This window comes from Megascapheus bottae, chromosome 14 (assembly GCF_031878675.1).
Source record: "Megascapheus bottae isolate mThoBot1 chromosome 14, mThoBot2.hap1, whole genome shotgun sequence".
Classification (NCBI taxonomy): Eukaryota; Metazoa; Chordata; class Mammalia; order Rodentia; family Geomyidae; genus Megascapheus; species Megascapheus bottae.
This window is the reverse complement of record NC_143522.1, coordinates 1,907,393-1,928,307: the sequence shown is the minus strand read 5'-3', so window position 1 is coordinate 1,928,307 and position 20,915 is coordinate 1,907,393. Positions and strand designations below refer to the sequence as shown.

General features: G+C 36.2%; 1 protein-coding gene and 1 non-coding gene across 7 annotated transcripts in view; both read right to left on the bottom strand.

Moving 5' to 3' along the window:
* The window catches only part of Lrrc9 (leucine rich repeat containing 9), a 75,506-nt gene that overhangs the window by 38,353 nt on the left and 16,238 nt on the right, over positions 1–20,915 (bottom strand). For 5 of the 6 annotated variants that reach the window (XM_090344213.1, XM_090344217.1, XM_090344216.1 and 2 more), the window contains 6 exons: positions 15,001–15,156; positions 12,355–12,551; positions 10,981–11,112; positions 6,253–6,429; positions 5,820–5,937; positions 555–687 (listed from right to left, as the gene is read on the bottom strand). In XM_090344213.1, coding sequence (XP_090200339.1) covers positions 555–687; positions 5,820–5,937; positions 6,253–6,429; positions 10,981–11,112; positions 12,355–12,551; positions 15,001–15,156 — 913 coding nt within the window. Of the gene's footprint in view, positions 1–554; positions 688–5,819; positions 5,938–6,252; positions 6,430–10,980; positions 11,113–12,354; positions 12,552–15,000; positions 15,157–17,726; positions 17,791–20,915 lie in introns of all 6 variants that reach the window. The other variant, XM_090344218.1, reaches the window with a different exon arrangement.
* LOC150054513 (small Cajal body-specific RNA 4) lies at positions 4,863–4,993 on the bottom strand. The gene has a single exon (XR_016537719.1).

The following is a 20,915-nucleotide window of genomic DNA, read 5'->3' as shown; positions in this document are numbered from 1 at the left end:
ATCCATATACTTCACAATTAATCTAGCTGATTTTAAAGTATACTTTGGTTGTCTTATCATCTTATATTAAGATGACTCAATAAATTATCCTGTCTTTGTCTTATAAATTGTATGTAACTAATGTATATTACTATATGTATACATATACACATGTTTACTTTATTTTTGACACACAATAATGAATAAAAGCATGTATGTAAGTATGTGTAAATTGGACTAAACATCTTAGCTACAACTAAGTTTTGTCCTATTAACAGTGATGCATAATATGTATTAGCTGAAAATATGGCTAAATTAATAGGTGAGAAGGTTGTGATACATTACTACGTTGGTAAGTATGAAACAAAATGGTTTGAAGCAGATCTCCTGCTTTGATATAAATATTAAAATTAAAATAAAAGTAATTAACAAGTGCTGAAAATGGGGAAAAGTGATAGAGTCTGCCAAATAACAGGCTCTTAGTTAAAACTATAGTACCATCAATAAAGAAACTTGAAAATAAGAAAATAATTAACAAATTTGATGACAAAGTTTCAGAAACACATTTGTATTACCATGTCTGAATTGCTCATGTTCAACTGAATTTTTCTTGTCATCCTTGTACTTCTGCTGTAGAAACTCAATTCGGGGACATTCACACATACTTAGGTTGTTAGCAAGGACAACAGCTTCTTTTGTGGGAGGCAGCTGCAAAGAAAAACAGAATCTGAGTATTTATTTTTTACAAAATGACAATACTTTGACTTTCAATACAGATGGCTTATTATTTTATGCTTATGTGTCTGGGCAAAGATGTTTGCAAGCCAGACTCAGTGAAAGGAAGGAGATAATTCCAGGTGCAACTTTATTATGTAAAGCCATGGAAACATCTTAAATTCATATGGAAATAGTGATAAAGACGCACTGTATTCATGAACTACTTTGTTGAGTGGCAATTCCATTGTACAAGTACTTAAAGATAGCAAAAAATATATTTTTTTAATGACAAAGAATAAAATTGGTTCCTGGAAAAGCAGCCTAAATCAAGAATTACAACACTGTGTGGCACCCAAACAACAGCTTTCAATGAGCACTCTGCTAGCATTCTTGTTAACTACAAAAAGAAAGTTTAGAAACTGGAGATGTGTCTTAAGTGTTAGCTGTGAGGGAAAAGGTTGAGTAAGCCAAGCAAGTAAGAGTGCAAAAACTCTTGAGTTCAAATCCCAGCACCAACACAGACACAACAAAAAAATCCTTCATCAGTGAAGGTTCTTATTGATACCATAATTCTTGTCTAATAATCTACATTGTTTTCCAGAGCATTTTTATTGTGCTAATGCATGGAAATCTAAATTTTTATTGCTACGTACTTTATTTCTTCAAAGTGTTATATCTATAACACTTTTGTCTCTAAAAAAGAGACAAAGCTCTCTCCCCCCCCCTCTCTCTTTTTCCACCTTTTAAGAAAACTAGAGCTAAAGGAAATTATAAAGTCTAAGGATAGAAATAAAACTGGCAAAGATATAACTTGAACTCAGGCTGATTTTTTTCTTTGTACAATTTCAGAGTTTGGAATTCATATTCATCACCAAAAATTATATTATTTCTAAAATGTGGCTTATATATTTTTTCTTATGGAACCTATTATCCAAAGAAGTTGTTAAAAAATAAATAAATGCAGGGCTAGGAAGGTGGCTTAGTGGTAGAATGCTTGCCTACCATGTATGAAGCCCTGGATTCGATTCCTCAGTACCACATAAACAGGAAAAGCCAGAGGTGGTGCTGTGGTTCAAATGGTAGAGTGCTAGCTTGGAGCTAAAGAAGCTCAGGGATAGTGCCTAGGTCCTGAGTTTAAATCCCAGGACTGGCAAAAAACAAACAAACAAAAACTTCAATGTGTTCATATGATCACAAAGTCCTTACTCCTGGTAAGATAAGTAATCTTTTCAGTGAGCAGTGAACATTACTATGTGAATGACATTATCAGGGCAGAACATGACCCCTGACTCTCATTTAATGAAGGGGAAGACAGACCATATAGCTAATAATTAAAAGACATCACAGTACATGTTAAGTAACATAAACCTTTTAACTGAAATGGCTAGGAAAGAATTTAAAGAGGAAATAGGATTATGGGTAAGCCTTAAAACTGGATATAATCCAAATAACTAGATCTCTGAAGGGAAATTAGTTTTTAAAAAATGAGAAAAACATAGGTATAGAAATAGGTGCAATGGACATAAATCATTTGTTCACCTAATTTCTACTAAGCATTGACTCTATAAAGCCCTTGTCTTGTCCTTAGTTAAAGACTAGTAGATAAGTGGACATAAATGATTACATTTCAATACAAAAATATTCTATAGAAACAATTCTCAACTGATTGTCACTCAATCAGCACATGCTTAACCATTTACAGGATTGACTGGTATTTTCTATTCTCTTCATCGGAAGTATAGATATAGTTGTCTGTTGTAGGGCTTGAAGTCAGGGCCAAGGCACTGTCCCTGAACCTCTTTGTGCTCAAGGCTAGTACTCTACCACTTAAGCCACAGCACCACTTCCAGTTTTTAGGTGATTAATTGGAGATAAGGGTCCCCTAGGGATTTTTCTGCTGGTGTCAGATCTCAGCCTCCTATGCAGCTAGGATTACAGGTGTGTGCCTCCAGCACTGGGCTACATGGCATTTTTTAATACATGGATGTACTTCACTCTTATTTTGTCATGATGTCAATTTTGTTCTCAAAGCTGTTATGCCACTTGTATTTGTTTTGAGGATGTAAATTACATAAAGCAATGAAACAGAAAGGAAAGCTGTTTCATTGAAAATTAAATGAAGAACTGGGTATAATTCAAAAGCATGACTGTTGAAAACTTCTGTCAGAACATGTGGGCAAAGATAACAACAAAGTTTGGCCAAAGAGGGTGAAACATGTGAACTCTATGGATTCTTGTATTCCAGTTGTTTTGCAAGAATGAAATGTGTGTCCAAACTGAAGGAAACTAAAATTAATAGGAAACATGGCTATGTCTGATTGGAGAGAGACTATTCAGCATTTTAATTTCATGGTCAAAGGCTTTGGCCCTCCAGAGAAGACTGACAATATAAATTGTGTTTTAAGTCAATTAAGATTTGCTAGCAGCTCTCCATTTTAATGATCTTCTCTGATTAACTGGGTTAGTTAATAGACTCTAATGAATAGACTAGGCAAGAAGACTCCCACTGTTGGAGAAATGGCTTCACAGAGAATGCCCTTAAGCTGACTTTTGAAGGCTGAGTAAGTTTATCACAAGAAAAAAAAAGCAGGAAATGGCATCTTGTTAAAAGGAAACAAAGTTCTAAATTGCATTTAGGAAACTCACAAGGGTAGTACATACTTAATCTGGAAATTTGGTATATCTGGATATAGAGTGTTTAGGTTGAAGGTCATTTCTATAGCTCTACTCCAGCTACCCCTCTGCATTAAAAGATCCTGACAACCTAAACCAAATCTCTCACTTCAACTACTTACACAGCTGTCTATTACACAATGAAGAAAATAAACATATCTATCTTGTTAGTGTTCATAATAGCATAGAAATCTAACTCATAATCTTACATGTTCTTCATCCCATTTCTAGGATGGTATTTGGTAATTGATGGTATTTGGAGAAAGAAGGGAAGATCAATAACCTTTAATTTTTGTTCTTTTCATGTCTAGTGGTAAAGTGAGGAACAAAACAAATGACAGGACATCAGAAAAATAAGAAACAGTACAGTATTATGGATACCAAAGATGGTTTCAGGAAGGAGAGGGAATGAACAACTAGTACCATCTATATTTCAGTCAATAATGGTACAATATCCAAAACTTTCTATACATGAATCACTTACTTCTGATATATTTGAATAGTATTTTATTTAGTTAGACCTACAAAAGATGATTATTCAATATATGATCAATATAATGTCTTTTCTGTTCTAATTTGAAAATACCAGCATTTAAACTTTGAGCATACTAGCCTCAATTTTTTTTCTTTCCATATATTTTTTATTATAATTAATAGAAGGGTTACATTACATTCGTCAGATGGAAGGTGCATTACTTCACATACATTGATACCCTTTCTCGTGTCTTGGTCCCCATTTCCCTCCCTCCCACCCCTAGCCTCAATTCTTATGCTTAATAGTCATGAGAGAGGCAGACACTGCAGTGCATGGAATCACACAGAAGATTATTAGGAGATAGAATTAAAGAAGAAAGTGCAGTTAGCTCCAGTAGCTGCTGGTAGAAAACTACATGAAGTGTTACCCCATTTTTACTTCACCCTCTAGGCCTGTGATGATTTATAGTTCTCTGGATTAAATGTGAGATTCATTCTACCTTCTAAAACCTTGCATTCCTCACCTCCTTATTTCCCTTCCAGAAAAGACACCTTTCTACCAGAACCACAATTCTGGCCTGAGCTACTACAGTAACTGCCATATATAGTACCGGCCGTTTGCTCCTACTTATTCCACTTAATTTTCCCTTTTTTTTTTGATCAGTTGTGGGGATTGAACTCTGGGCCTGGGTATTTTCCTTGAGCTCTTCAGCTCAAGGCTAGACTTGACCATTTGAGTCAGTACCACTTCCTGTTTTAACTATTTTTTTAAACACACAATTCAATGACATCAGGTACTTTCACACTATATTGAAATCTTAACCATAACCACTATCCATCTTCCCTAATTCATTATTCTCAGTTGAAAATCTGTACCTGCTTAATAATAAGTCCCCATACTTTCATCTCCCTGCCTCTGGTGACTTTTGTTCTCCTTTCTGTCTCTAGGTTTGTCTACCTTAAGTAGTTCATATACAAAATCATTCAATATTTTCTTTTTTCTTTGCTCAGCCAAAGTATAATATTGGGTAGTATATCAGCCCTGTAGTTTTCTCCAATAAGGGCTTCTCTCTCTAACCCTTTTTTTGTTTAGGAAAATTGTATTAGTCAAGTTTTATTTCATCAGACTCAGCCTTCTTGGTCCTCCAGTATTATTTAATATTTTCCATTAGATTTGGGCTTTCCATTTTGCATGTTTTTCAAATTCTTCTATGTTGTCACACACGTAAGGATTTCATTTTGCTTTATAGATGTGTATGTTAATGTCTTTTACTTTACCATTTATTTGGTGACATGCATCTGGGTTGTTTCTCTTGTTTTTGGCTATTTCAATAGTGATGTATAAACATTGCCACACTGATAATCCAAAAATGTCTAAATTTATTCTACCAACATTTCTCCAAGTAGAAATCCCTATTATCTTCATTTTATAGACAGGAAGAAATAGGAACAGAGGCAAAGTGACATAGCCAGGGTTCCAAATTCAGCAATGTTATCATGTTATCTGTTCCATGATATGAAACACACTGGGAGGCACTGTGCTAGCTGTGTGCCTTCTCAAGGCTGTGGAGACAGAAAATCTGCTGGACATCTTGGAGCTCAAGAACAACCAGTGACAAAGGCATGGACAATGAAATATGAAAGAAATGATGACAGAAAATAAAAGAGTTAAAGTGTAATTTTTTCAAGATAAGGATGATGTTGGAGAGTAAACAAAAGACTGAAGATTCTTAATAGACTTATACCTAAAGAGACTTCAAAATTATCACATAAAAATGGGATTGCCAAGAAGGATCAAGCAGTGCCAACCAGATAAAACAATGGAAGAATGATAAGCCAAAGAGGAAAGATGTGATGTCCTGACTGTCTTGGGAATTAGCAGTAGAATTTGCCAAGAACCTGGACAGAAGCTTGACTGCTGACAGAAGGTCGCTCATTAGGAAGAAAACATTATTCTAAGTGATATTTTACTCTACCTTGCTTGCTTCAGTATCTTTGAATCCTTTTTCAAGTATGTGGAGCAGTTGCGTTTTCTTCACTGTAATTTGTGGATCAAAAACATAAAAAAGGCATTCCAGCATCTTTTGATAGTTCCTTAAGGAAAATTGAAACAGAAAAGGTTTGAGAATTTCATAAGCCTTTAGAAAAATGACATGAAATGTCATGAATATTTTCTGCCAATTGAATAATCCAGTGTCCTTATTAATACTCATATTCCCCTCCCCTACCTTTCCAAAAGAAATCCAATGTGGATAAATTTCAAGGTTGTCTCAGCTATGGGAGATGTATGAACAGAATAAATTTATGAACAGAGTATATTTTCAATATAGTTAACTTTAAACAGAAGACTTTTTGTAAAATAAAACCAGACTTTCATAAAATTATTTATTACAGAAGTTTACTTCTTACTCTGGGTTATGCATATCTTCATGATCCAAAAATTTTTGAAATTTTTCTTCAAATTTCAGTCTCAGGATACGGTTGTTAACTTTAATCACCCGTTTTACTTTTACTCCTGTAATACCATATGCTCTGAAGTCCCATGTACAGAAACGTGATAAAATCAATTCATAACAGGAATTAAACCTAAGTGCGAATGCAAAAAATGAAAAGAAATTTTCCTTAATATTTTAAAAATATACTACACATAATAAAAGTTATGGCTCATATTTTATGGGTTTATTTTTTGTTAAAGAGATATTTTTTGGTTGAAACTAGGCGTATCTCAAGAGATACTAAATTTTAAAGTACAGTACAAATAGCTATCTTATTGTTTTCTTCCTAATTATTATATACTTTTTATGCATAAAAGCTATGCTGGCTGTGAAGACATCCCTTCCTGAAACATTATTTGGGGAATTCATCAAAACTGCATATTCTTGGCTTCCCTATTAATCGCCAGTAAAGAAATGACAGAAAGCAAAAGTTTATATAAACTATACATAGTTTATAGTTTCCTTTATTGTTCCCTTTATAGTTTCCTTTGCTGATTCTTCTTTGACCTATGTTTTCCTTTTTGTGCTGCTGGTGATGGTACCTAAGGCTTCGTGCATGCAGGCAAGTGATTTGCCACTGAGCTACATTCACAGCCCCGTAACAGACTTCAAAATGTTGGATTTCCCCAGAGACTGTTATTTCATTTTCTTGTTTCCACAAATTCTTCCTGGGTTGCTTTCATTTCTTTTCTTTCTCTCTCTCTCTCTCTCTCACAATATTTCATTTCTAGTCTTTCTCCCTAACTGACTTATTCGGCACCTGACACAAAACTTGCTCCTCCTGACTGTTTTTAAATTTAGTGTGTGGCACATCTCTACCTGGAAGTGATTAAAACTTCTAGAGTGGACTTTTCTCTTTTCCTAATCTAATTCATCTTCAGGTCTATTTGGTTGTACATCTGAAATGTATGCTGAATATTATTTCGGCATCATCACTGCTGATATAATCACCATTACCTCTGCTATATTACCTTTCCCTCTCATTGGACTACTGCAAAACCTTCCTAAGTTAGGATACAGATGTAAAAGAGGGAGTGTTCTTGATCCACTCAAGCCTACATCTCAAGGTAGATAGAAAATAAACAAATAAAGCCATAAGTGAAATAATTTCTTAACTGATAAAGGCCTTAAAGAAAGAGAAGTGTTGGGTACAACGAGGAGGGGACTACTTAAGACAAAGTCATCCAGCAAGATCTTTCAGCGCAGATATATGACATAAGAACTGGAAAGGAAAGAGGGGCTAGCTATATAAAAAGCTTAAGAATGAAATACATACAGAAACACTGTCTAACTCTCTGCTGCCCTCGCTTGGCCATTCTCATACAATTATAGTATGTCTCTTAAAACTACACAGAATTGAAATTAAGATAAAATTGAAAATTAGATCATTTGATAAGGGAGTAAGGGATCCTATATGGGCTACTTTTTTGCCTTTCATGACATGTCTAGGGACAATTAGGCCCTGAACTTGTGGGCTAAAACCAGAGTTAAGTTTCCCAATAAATGTTTCTTTCTCTGAGCCTATTATCTGAGTTCCTAGATTAGAGCACCTGTCTTTCTCTCCATCAAAGGCTTAATTAGTGGAGACAAGGGATGAAGTTGGCAAATCACTCTTATCCTACAGATAAAAAATAAACTAAACCCAGAGGAGGGCCCAGTGTGGTAAGACAGACAGATAGGAATAGTGCTTCCATGCCTGCTAACCAGTTCAAAGGTCATGCTTTCCCTCATGTAAAAGACGAGGTCTAGATGGCTTAAACAATATTCCAAGATCATGAAGACAGAGCCTGAGCCTCAGTCTTCTGTCTCTAACTCCTTTATTTATGGTAAACATGCTTAGCTTGCCTTGATAGTTGGATACTCATATAGAAATATCCAACTGACAGGAAGGCTTTTGGTTTTAACTCCATGCGATTGGCAATGAAGGTAGAAAATGCCTAAGTTATAAAACCACGAGAGACACAATTACAAGGAAGGAATGGTTAACAATAGCAAATAACTGTCAGGAAAGAAAGGCCACCTCACCTTTGTGTGTCCTCACTCATCCAATGAGACTTGAACATGTAAGCACACACACCGGTGTTTATCATTGACTAAGATACTCAATTATATCAGTAATCCACCCTTTGTAACAAATGTAGAATACATATGTTTTTAGATGGTTGGGCTCAGTCTCATCTATTGAAATGCATTTTATAACTCTAGATAAGGGTTCCATAAAAATTATTAACTGAGGGCTGGGAGTTTGGCCTAGTGGTAGAGTGCTTGCCTAGCATGCACAAGGATGATTCCTCTGTATCATATATATATAGGAAAGCTGGAAGTGGTGTCCTGGCTTAAGTGGTAGAGCATTAGTCTTGAGGAGAAAGCCCAAGGACATTGCTCAGGCCCTGAGTTTAAGCCTCGAGTCTGGCAAAAAAAAAAAATTATTAACTGACTCACTTAAACTGTTATGTTCTTAGGTATCAGCCAAAATTTCTCATTGATACAGTCCTTAAATCTTTCATGTAGCTGAATTAAAGAAATTGTTAACTGAGTATAAAGTGATATAAAAGCGTGACTGTAAATTCAGCCCTGTGCTAGATGTTTTGACTTTTAAGACACGCACACGCACACGCACACACACACACACACACACACACACACACACACACACACATGAAACCCCATCATATCTTCCCACAAGCAAGTCACATATATTTTTTGGTGGTACATTACAGTTATTTTATTGTGAAGACAGTGGATCTATAACTAGATTGAATGCTTCTGAAACAAACACAGGATCCTCTGTGCTTTGAAGTCCCCACTTGATGGAGGTTGTCTGGATCAACAGCTAAAAAAACTGGTAAGATACAGGTAAATATGATTTTGATTAAGCTACAGGAATAACAGCCTACTCAATCAGCAAGTCACAGTAAAGTATTTTTTAAATAAAAATACAATAATTGTATTTCATTTAAAAATGATGCTAAGGAATGATAAGTAGTTAGAAATCGTCGATGTCTTTTTTTTTTTTTTTTGGCCAGTCCTGAGGCTTGAACTCAGGGCCTGAGCACTGTGCTTGGGCTTTCTCAAGACTAGAGCTCTACCACTTGAGCCACAGCACCACTTTCAGCTTTTTTCTATGTATGTGGTACTGAGGAATTAAGCCCAGGTCTTTGTGTATGCTCGGTAAGCACTCTACCACAAGGACACGCTCCTGGCCCATAATGCTATTTTAATAAAAGCCCTTTTTACTAAAGTCATAGCTCTACTCAAGAACGTCTTGCAAAGTTCTTGGTCTTAAAATTAATAAAGGAGGGGCTGGGAGTTTTGCCTAGTGGTAGAGTGCCTGCCTAGCTTGCACAAAGACCTGGGTTCAATTCTATGTATGTACCACATACATAGAAAAATGCCAGAAGTGGTGCTGAGGCTCAAGTGGTAGTGCTCTAGCCTTGAGAAAGTCCAAGGACAGTGCTCAGGCCCTGAGCTCAAGCTCAGCACTGGCAAAAAAAATTAATAAAGGAGAAGTCAATATTAAAATAAAACAATTGGAAATTAAGTAATAGTGATTAAAACACTTCAAACTGTTACTTTTCAACATACATAAAAGATAAAATCCCAGTTTTTTCTTTTATTTAGTAATTTTGCTTTTAAAGATTTTCCCCACAAATCTGTTTCCTTAAGGACTTACCTTGCATATTAAAAAGAAACAATATATTTGTATTCTTTCTTTCTTTCTTTCTTTTCAGTCACAGGGCTTCAAGTCAGGGCTTGGGCACTGTCCTTGAGCTTTTCTTGCTCAAGGTGAGCACTTAACCACTTGGGCCACAGCTTCACTTCTGGTTTTTGTATGGATAGCTGGAGATGATTTTCCTGATTGAACTGGCTTTGAACTGCAGTCCTTAGATCTCAGCCTCCTGAGTAGCTAGCCACCAGCGCTCAGCTTATTATTATTATTTCTACAAATTAAGTCTATTCTTATTTGCTTAATTCTTCTTAGGTTGAGTAAATACAATTTTTTAAAAAAACCTTGAAAACTTATTTGTGTGTCCTGCAGAGAGACACCATTCAGTTTCTGAATTTGAAAACTCAAAGCCATATTTATGTGGGACCCATCATCGGTACCTATTATATAAGTGCTTGTGGTTAAGAAAATATAGTAACTACTGGACATATACATACAGTTCTGGTGGTTAACGGGAGATAAGCATCTGTCGGATTTTTGTGCCCGGGCTGGCTTTGAACCATAATCCTCAGATCTCAGCCTCATGAATAGCTAGGATTACAGGCGTGAGCCACTGGTGCCCAGCTGAAAGGAAGTAAATAAGTGGTCCCCTTTTCCTTTGGAAGAGCATCTCACATCTTTCTACACTGGTGAAGATTTTACTCATGCCAACTTAAAAGCATGCACATAAAGAATTTCTTAACAATGAATCCTTGTTTTCCTGACCTGTTCTACTCCATAAAAATGGAAATGTGTTTTGCCACAGGATTTACTTATGCTCCAAGACAATGTACACAAGCACATTCTAAGTATGTGGATCATCTCCACATACTTAAGTAATTATTATGGTTATAAGGATATCTTTAGTGTAAGCCGCTGGTGCCTGGTGAAAAAAATGATTTTTAAAAGTTATGCTTATATATCCAATAGATTTACCAATCATTAGCTCGAGTGCCTTCTTCAAAATGGATATTTCCCACAGTCTCCAATTCAATGAGCAAAAATGGAATCAGTAACCCATGACTTTTCTTCTTTTGTTTTACTTCATTACGATAAATTGTTTCAATGCTATGAAAAAAAATATATACAAGTATCAGAATAATCTAAAACTCATACCATTAAAATTTATGATCCTCTTTTAATTTACATGAAATACAACAGTTTTTCTTTTCTGTAAGTAAAGCAAGACTGGTATTAAGCCAAATAAAAGATACTTTATTACTGGTAATCAAAATTACCTTGAACTTCGTTAACCTCATTCAGAATTATGTGAAGGTGAGAAGACTATTCTAGTGTAACATTATGGTGGGCATTTTCCCAGTTTTCTCAGTGAAACAGAAATATCCACTGTGCTTATATCTTAAAAGTCTACCTTGAGGCTAAGATACAAAATAAATGTAAAACTCATAGCTAAAAGTGATTTGTTAGTATTATTACAGGCAAGTTTTAATGCCTTACTAAATTTTTAAAAGGTATTATAAACCAAGGGAAGATTGTGATGTTTTTACTTTGCGGCAGAAGAGGACAATAATATGACCCAAAGCTTCTCAGAGGAAGCTCACTATTTTTTTTTGGTCAGTTGTTGGGCTTGAATTTGGGCCTGGGCACTGTCCCTGAGCTCTTCAGCTCAAGGCTAGCACTCTTCTACTTGAGCCACAGCAACATTTCTAGTTTTCTAGTGGTTAATTGGAGATAAGAGTCTCATGGACTTTAGTGCGCAGGCTGGCTTTCAACTGTGATCCTCAGACTTCAGCCTCTTGAGTAGCTAGAATTATTTACAGGAGTGAATCACCAGCTCATTATTCTTAAGAACTGCAAAATCTTACACCAGCACTGAACAAGTGATACTTGTATGACCTAGGAATTGGAGCTAGAACTGGGATTGGAAATGCATTTCATGCTTCACTTCATATAGTACTTCTTTCCAGTCATCAGTAAAGCAACTGATGGGCCCAAACATTCTTCTTTTTTTTTTTCTTGGTCATGGGGCTTGAACTAGGCCTGGGCGCTGTCCCTGAGCTCTTGAGCTCAAGGCTACCACACTACCGGTGGGCTTGGGTGCTGTCCCTGAGCTCTTCAGCTTATGGTTACTGCCCTCCCCTTGAGCCAACCTTCAGTTCCTGTTTTCTAGAGGTTAATTGGAGGTGAGAGTCTCAGCTCCTTTTGTGCCCACGCTGGCGTTGAACCTTGATCCTCAGATCTCAGCCTCCTGAGTAGTTAGCATTACAGGCAACAGCCACCCCGCCTGGCCAAACATTCTTATTCTTTCATATTTCAAATCTGAATAACTAGACAATTCATTAAACATACTCATCTATTTTTTTGTTCCAGAATGTTACCCTTTCATTCAAGGCATTTAATTTGGTCAATAACTTCTGTTTAAGGCTTGTAACTTCTGTGGCAGAATCATTTTCCTTCTGTGTTTCAGATTCAGCTGCTTTACTGTTATGGGATCTATCACTAGAGCCTTTCCCAGGCCCCAGGAGCTCAGCCAGTTCCCGTTCCAGCTGTTGAAAACAATGTACCAGAAAACACAATAAAAACAAAATATGGTCAAGGCGAGGTTCTAAATTCAAATATTAGATTTCAATTGATATCTACAAGTTAATTTAAATTAGCAAAGTATAAATCTAGGTAATAAATAGCCAAGCTTCATAAAAATCACACAAAATTTGTGACTTCAACTTTGATGCAAGTTCCTTCAGCTAACTTGGACTTGATCAAAGAACGACATTTTACTTTATTTTGTAGTTATGCAAGCACAATTGAATTTATAAATGACATTTGTAAGAAGAAAACCAAGGAAAATTTCTCAAGAATATTTTAGATTATTTTTCATTTCTGTTTTCCCCATTGTTTATTCTTTTCCTCATCCTGTTCAAGCCTCAGGACCAATACCAGTAATAATAATAATAATAACAATAACAATAATAATAATAAATATACCACAAAGAGTACTTGAAACGTCTGTCATTTGAAAATAAAAGGAGCAAAGAATTACTGTAAATGAAATATTATTCAGTTTGCTTTTATTCAACCAAAATAAAATTAAATTGACAGCTTCGATGTAAAAAATTTTTAATGCTGGGGGTGTAGCTAAATTGGCAACATATTTGCCTAGCAAGCATAAGGTTCCTAGTATTTCAGGGGGAGAAAAAGAGACCAAAACCCTGAATAATTTTGTCATTTTTAACTCACTTCTTTTCTAATTTTTCAATGGTTTTTCAACTATGGTCTTCTGAGGAAGAAGTCAATTGTAATAAAATAAGCAAAAGCTTTCATGTTTTTGTTTTATATTCTATTCCTTCTTCCCCAGTTGGCATTATTTTTGGCAAGATACAAACTGAGGATCCAACTCAGTTTCTCTATGCCATTACCTGAATAATTCATTATTTCTTTTTACTTAAAAACTTACAGCAAGCTGGGTGTGGTGGCTCTTGCCTGTAATCCTAGCTACTCAGGAGGCTGAGCTCTGAGGATCAAGGTTCAAAGCCAGCCCGGGCACAAAAGAACCTGAGACTCTTATCTCCAATTAACCCCTAGAAAAGGGGAGGTGGGGCTTGGCTCAAGGATAGGGTGGTATCCTTGAGCTGAAGAGTTCATAGACAATGCCTAGAACCAGGGGTAGGGAGATAGCCTTGAGCAGAAGAGCTCAGGGACAGTGCCCAGGTCCAGAGTTCAAGCCCCATTACCTCCCCCTCCCCCCAACACACACACACACACACACACACACACACACACACACACACACACACACAAATTACAGAAAATTTTATGTATATATTGATATGGTTCTATTTTAAACAGAATAGTAAATAATTCTTAATTTTTCAATCTATTTCCTCCCTGCCTCCCTATCTCCTCCCCACCCCCCATACCAGACCTAGTAGTACTTTTGCTTAACGCCAGCCATTAGTGATCTACCACTTGAGCCATAGCTCTATTTCTGGCTTTTTAGTGTTTAGTTGGAGATAAGAGTTTCATGGACTTTCCTGCCCAGGCTGACTGGAGCTGCAATTCTCAGATTTCAGCTTCCTGAGTAGCTAGGATTACAGGTGTGAGCCATTGGCACCTGGCCAAACTCTACTTTTAAAAGAAGGAAATAGAAAATAAAAAATCTAAATAATAATATTTTAAATAAAAGCACAAAATATACAATTAAAGTACAACTTGATTTGAAGTTCTCACTTTGTTTATACCTTAATATTACTGGTAAAGTGGTATTTTGTGCACTTAACACAGAAAGTGAATTTTCAGCACCATCTGCTGGTGTCTAATAAAAATGCAACAGAAATGTCTGTTGGGTGCTGCAGTTCTTTGGAATCACACTATCAAACAGCTTTAAAACATTTCACAGCTACAGAATCGTGCATCTTTTCTCTATTCAATAACTGTGTATAATTTCAATTGCAGGTTCATACTTGCATATCTGTTTGTGTGTGTGTGTGTGTGTGTGTGTGTGTGTGTGTGTGTGTGTGTGTGTGTGTGTGTGTGTGTGATGGGTGCTATCCCTACCCCTGGGCTCAGGGCCCTACCCCTGGGCCTGGGTGTTGTCCCTGAGCTCTTCAGCTCTAGGCTACTGTCCTACCCTTCAGCCAAGCCCCACTTCCGGTTTTCTAAAGGTTAATTGGAGATAAGAGTCTCAGGTCCTTTTGCACCCCGGCTGGCTTTGAACCTTGATTCTCAGATCTCAGCCTCCTGAGTAGCCAGAATTACAGGTGTGAGCCACTGTGCTGAGCTTGCATATCTGTTTTCAATTGCACAGGAAGCAGGTAAGTTAATTACCTAAAATCATAACATTTTGGAGGCAAATTTGACTTGAAATTATCTATATATAAAACCTATTATAATATGTGTAATGTAAATATATTTATAAATACAGATGTAAAAGATTTGCTATTATTTGTTAGTTATCTTAAGAGATAGCTATTGAAAATTTACATTATTAAATCTTACAGTTTTTTTTGCAAAGATGAATAATTTTATTCTTTCTTCTGGCAACTTTTGCAATTTGCACTTTCTATCATTCAGTTTTTCAAGGTCCTCATTAAGTTGCCTCTGAACTGTTTTTATTCTCATATTGTAATACATTATTTTTTTCATTGCTGTAGTCTAAAAGAAAGAAGTAAAACCACAAAAGATTATGTAAAAACAAATTACAAATAATTATTAATATTAATGTATGAGTATGACATAAGATTTGCAAGTCTTACTAGATCAGCTGGAGTGACATAGTTTGTAGCTGTATATTTCAATCTAATACACAAAATATAAAACTCCAAAGAGTCAATCTATGCATAATATTTAATGTGGTACTATTCATATTGTTTCAGAGTGATGACATAAAGAAGTATTGCAAACAGAAATTTAATTTATAAAATAGTATCATTCAACTGATGATACAGAAAATCTATGTATGACTACATTGATTATGTTTTGTTAAGTCAGGAAGAAATAAATGAAGGAGAATTAAAAGAAAAATTATTATTTTTTGTCTTTTATGGTACTGGAGATCGAACCCAGGATATTTCTAGGCAAGTGCTTTGTCACTGAGCTACATCCCAGCCCCTTTATTTTTTTAATCCAGCTAAGAATACAATTTAATTTTTATTTCCAAATTTGTGAAAGGAAGTTCTAGAAGAATTAGTTTAGGTATATTATAAAACTGTCAATCTTATCCAGTTGCTTCTAATTTCTTAATAAGCATGGATCACCCTGTAATCAATGATCTATATAATCAACTATAATTGTCAATTGAATATACCATTATGAAATACAACAGCTAAATAATGTATAAAAAAATCTATATAAGGGATCTCCTCTGTGGGTACCTCTTTTATAGAGTCTTTCTACTTTCATGCCTTTCTTTTAAACTTTCAGATAAACTCACTCTGTTCTTTTTTTTTTTTTTTTTTTTGGTCGGTTGTGGGGCCTGAACTCTTTCTTAAGTTCAAGGTTAACACTCTACCACTTTAAGCCACAGTGCCACTCTTGGTTTTTCCTTCTTTTTCTTTCTTTCTTTTTTTTTTTAGGGAGTGATGTGAGTAAAATGTAATCTAATAAAGTATGCTATAAAATTGTAACCCAAGAGGCTAGGAATGTGGTGTAGTGGTAGAGTGCTTGCCTAGCAAGTATGAAACCCTGGGATCAATTGGTTAGTACCACATAAACAGAAAAGGCCAGAAGTGGTGCTGTGGCTCAAGTGGTAGAGTTGCTAGCCTTGAGCAAAAGAAGTTCAGGGACAGTGCTCAAGCCTTGAGTTCAAGCCCCAGGACTGGCAAAAAAAAATGTAACCCACTCTTAACTATTTATAGAAATGATAAAGGCATTTCTCTTCATCAAGAAATCTATATTTCAAATAAATGAAAAGATGTGTACAGTTTAGGACATGTGTTTTCTATAGTTGCAGACTTTTTTTTTACTTGAATGATTTAGCTTACAATGTATAACCTAAATCCTCAATTTCATGTTTGTACTAAGACCAATTTTGATTCCTTGGTTTCTTTGATGACCCCAAAAACTAATTCATAGCTCTACAGAAGTATGCTCCATGGTGGTCACAGTGATTTTTTTTTTCCAGTTCTGGGATTTAAACTCAGGGCTTGAGCAGTGACTGTCCTTGGGCTTTCCTCAAGGTTAGTGCTACCACTTGAGCTACAGCACCACTTCCAGCTTTTTTAGTATGTGGTACTGAGGAATCAAACCTGGGCCTTTGTGCATGCTAGGCAAGTGTTCTACCCTAGGTCAAACTCCTAGCCCAGTCATAGTTATTTTTTAATAGCACTTAACAATTCACAAGGGCTTTCATATATATCAATTCCTTAGATCCTACAATAATCTGTGCTAACCAAAACATACTAATGTCATCACCATCATTTAAATAGTTCAGAAAACTAAAGCTTGATGACATTTGCCCAAATAATAAATTCATCTTAAATCCAAATCTTTTTATATGAGTCCTTATAATTCAGCCTTCTATGTTGACTCTTTAGTGGTCTTGACTTTAGGTTTTGACTTTATTTGCCACTTATAGTTTATACAAGCTATTTCAAAGTCATGGGTAAAAGTATGCAGAATGAATAGCATACTGTTGAAGCTTATCACAGAGAACAGCCACAACTTCTGAGTGGTAAAAAGGAAACTAAGCATTTAGCTGGGCATAGTGGTTCACATCTGTAATCACAGCTACTCAAAAGGTAGTGCGATTCAATGCTATCCTGGGCAAAATGTTAAAATCATAGGCTCAATGGTTTCCCTCATTTGTCATCATTAGTATAAACCTCGGACTCTGCTAGCAGAGGTTTACAATAGGGCAAAACCTAGATACATATGGCCATATAGGATGAGGCTAAATGAAAGGACCTCCAAAATATAGAAACAAGAGCCATATAAGGTGTGATTGTTCTTAATGTACTATGTTATATCTCATCTCTTTTGTTGTCCCTTGGTTATCGCATATTGTGACAGTATCTTACCATGTTATCTGATATATTATATATATATCTATGTTTATTCATTTGAAATAGGATAGGGAAGGGAGGAAAACAAATGAGGGGAGGGAAATGGGGACAAAAACATGAGAAGGGGTAGCAGTGATTGTTAGTAAAGCACCTTCTATCTGGCAAATATAATGCAACCCTCTACTAATTACAATACAAATATTAATAAAAGGCTATGCTCACTAATGCATGCTGGTCATTCTGCTGTGCAGAAAATATAAATAGAAGAATAGCTTTCCAGGCCAGCCTAGGCAAGAAAAAAAGATATTCTATTTGAAAAAAATAATGAAAACAAAGAGATGGGAATATAGCTCAAGAGTTAGAATATCATTAATAAGATGCAGAAACTAGGGCTGGGAGTTTGGCCTACTGGTAGTGATTGTGTAGTACGCACAAAGACCCTGGTTTGATTCCTTGTACCACATATATAGAAAAAGCTGGAAATGGTGCTGTAGCTCAAGTGGTAGAGCTCTAGCCTTAAGAAAGCCCAAGAACACTATTCAGGCACTGAGTTCAAGCCCCAGGAGTGGCAAAAAAAGATGCAGAAAGTATAAAAAAAACTTACACTATTCTTCAAACTATAATTCTTTCGACATATGTGAGGTCGAATCAAACATGAAAATATCAGCAGAACATCTCTTAGCTTTCCTCACAGCCTCCTCCAGTTTCTTCCCCCTCATCCCCACAACCTTTAGCACCCAAAGATATGCAACCCACCTACACCATTTCCTGTGATTCATGAGCTCCCGTCTCTAAGAGCCATCTTCCTGCTTGTACTTCTGTTTATATCATCAACCTGAGAAACCCTCTTAAACAGCCGATATATATTCAACCCCATATTGGTTATATCTCCTTGGCTGTTCAAAGACTGTTCAAACTTTGCATTCCTAAAATTAAATGATAAGTCGTCCTTTTAAACTTACTTCTACCATATCCTTCCCCTTCTCATCAAGTAACTGCTCATTCTTTTCATTGCTCAGATGAATAACTTAGAATTATTCTCTACTTCTTTCCTCTGATCAGCAAATCCATTCTGGTTCCACCTTTTAACCATAACCAGAATCCAGAATCTGACTACTTTATACTGTTTTCTATATTAACATTGTATATCAATATATCCGTCTCAGCTAAATTGCTGTGATAATTTCTAACCTGAAATTCTTAATTGAGTATCCAAAATGATCCCTTTTAAACCTGAGTAATTTTGTTCACCCCATGCTGAAAACTTTTTAGTGGTTGCTATCTCCTCAAAGTAAAAGGAGAAGTATTTAAAAGATGCTACTTTAACTAATGCTGCCTTCATCTCTCTTCCTTAAGCACACTACCCTGTGTTGTTCAGATGAGAGAGGAATGCTTGTCCTGCTAAAGCTGAAAAGCTATTTTCTAGGTATGCACAAGGCTTGCTCCCTCATTTCTTGCAGTCTTCTGCTCAAATGTTGCCCTTTGCATTTACTCATTTTATTTTTCTCCTAGCATCTGTCATTGCCTGACATGCTAGCTGTTGACTAATTTAGTTGCTTAGTGGCTGTCTTCTCCCACTAGAACGTAAGGGATTGATTTAGTCAGTCTGCCTCTCTATTCTTCTGAACAAGCATTAAATACTTGTTAGATAAATTAATCCTATATCTATTTGCTAGCATGTTTCTCTTCCCTTTTGTAGAGTCTTTGCCTGATGCTAAATGACAAAGAAAATAGTGGATGTTTCAAAAATATGGTTGATTGTGTGAAGTTTTGCTCCTGTTACTTAATATTTTAAAGAAGATATTCATTCCAATGACTGAACATCTTCTAATAGACACAAACATTAACGCTTTGTTCACTTTTTTAGACTGAGGATGAAGAAGAAAACACTGTCTCATAACAGCAGTGAAGAGAATGGAATTTGAGAATAAATCCTCAGGTGTCAAAAGAAACAAGCTAAATGGAGAAACACATTCCTTAGCAATACTGACATGATGATGAGCCACAAGAAAAGGGTGGAGTCCTCACTCCAGTTAGAATGATCATGATCAATAAATCTAATAACAACAGATGCTGGCAGGGATGTGGCCAGGAGGGATTGCTACTACACTATGGGTGGGAGTGTAATCTCGTTCAGCCACTCTGGAAAGCAGTATGGTGATTCTTCAAAAGACTAAATGTAGAGCTCCCATATGACCCAGCAATTCCACTACTTGGCATTTACCCAAATGTCCAGAAACAAGGCCACACTAAAGTTACTAGCATAAAGATGTTCAGCACTATTTACCATAGCAAAGATATGGAACCAACCCAGATGCCCCTCAGTAGGTGAATGGATAAAGATGTGGTACTTGGGGGAGGGAAATGGGGACAAAAACCTGAGAAGAGGTATCAAGGTTCAAGAAGTAATGTACCCATTATGAATGTAACTGTGATCCCTCTATACATTATTCCAACAATAACATACAATAAAAAAAGAAAAGGGTGCAGTATCCACATTCTTGACACATTCTAGTCACCAAAAACTAGACTGGATGACTAACTGCATACCAAATGGACTATGGGGCATGGCATATAGACTACTGACTGACTATTAACAAGCATTGAGTTCCATTAAGATATTACTGGATTCCTGTGAGCCAGGAGTTTGGCCTAGTGGTAGAGTGCTTGCCTAGCATGAATGAAGACCTGGGTTTGATTCCTCAGTAGAGTGGTAGAGTGCTAGCTTTGAGGAAAGCTCAAGGACAGTGCTAAGGGCTTGAGATCAAACCCAAAACTGGTAAAAAAAAAAAAAAAAAGATATTACTGGCTTCTTGGTAGCATGCCACAGTAGTCTCCTCATGGGGAAAGTCACTGTCAACAGTAGCTCAGGAACTAGTCTCTTCAGGATTTCAGAAAACAGTATATAAAGATCCATTCACACTCCAGAGAATCTCAAAATGTCTTTAAGTAGGTTAGTATACTCTTTGGTATACTATTATCAACCATAGATATTTTCTTTATTTTTTTTTTGTGTGTGTATATATATATATATATTTTTTTGCTAGTCCTGGGACTTGAACTCAGGGCTTGAGCATGATACTTGGGCTTTGCCACAGCACCACTTCCAGCTTTTTCTATATATTTGTTGTACTGAGGAATCGAACTTGATTCTTCCTGCATGCTAGGCAAGCACTTCTACCACTAGGTCAAACTCCCGGGCCATCAATCACAGATATTTTCTAATTGATATAGCATGTCCCAGGTAAGAGGTGATTACCTGTATTTAAAGCTTATTTATTTGTGGCTGTTATTGAGGATTGAACTCAAGGCCCGGTTTGAGTCCTCCCGTCAGCCCATTTACTTTAGGTACTTTTCCAATAAAGTTTCGAACTTTTGCCTGGGGCTGGTCTTGGACAAGATCCTCCAAAT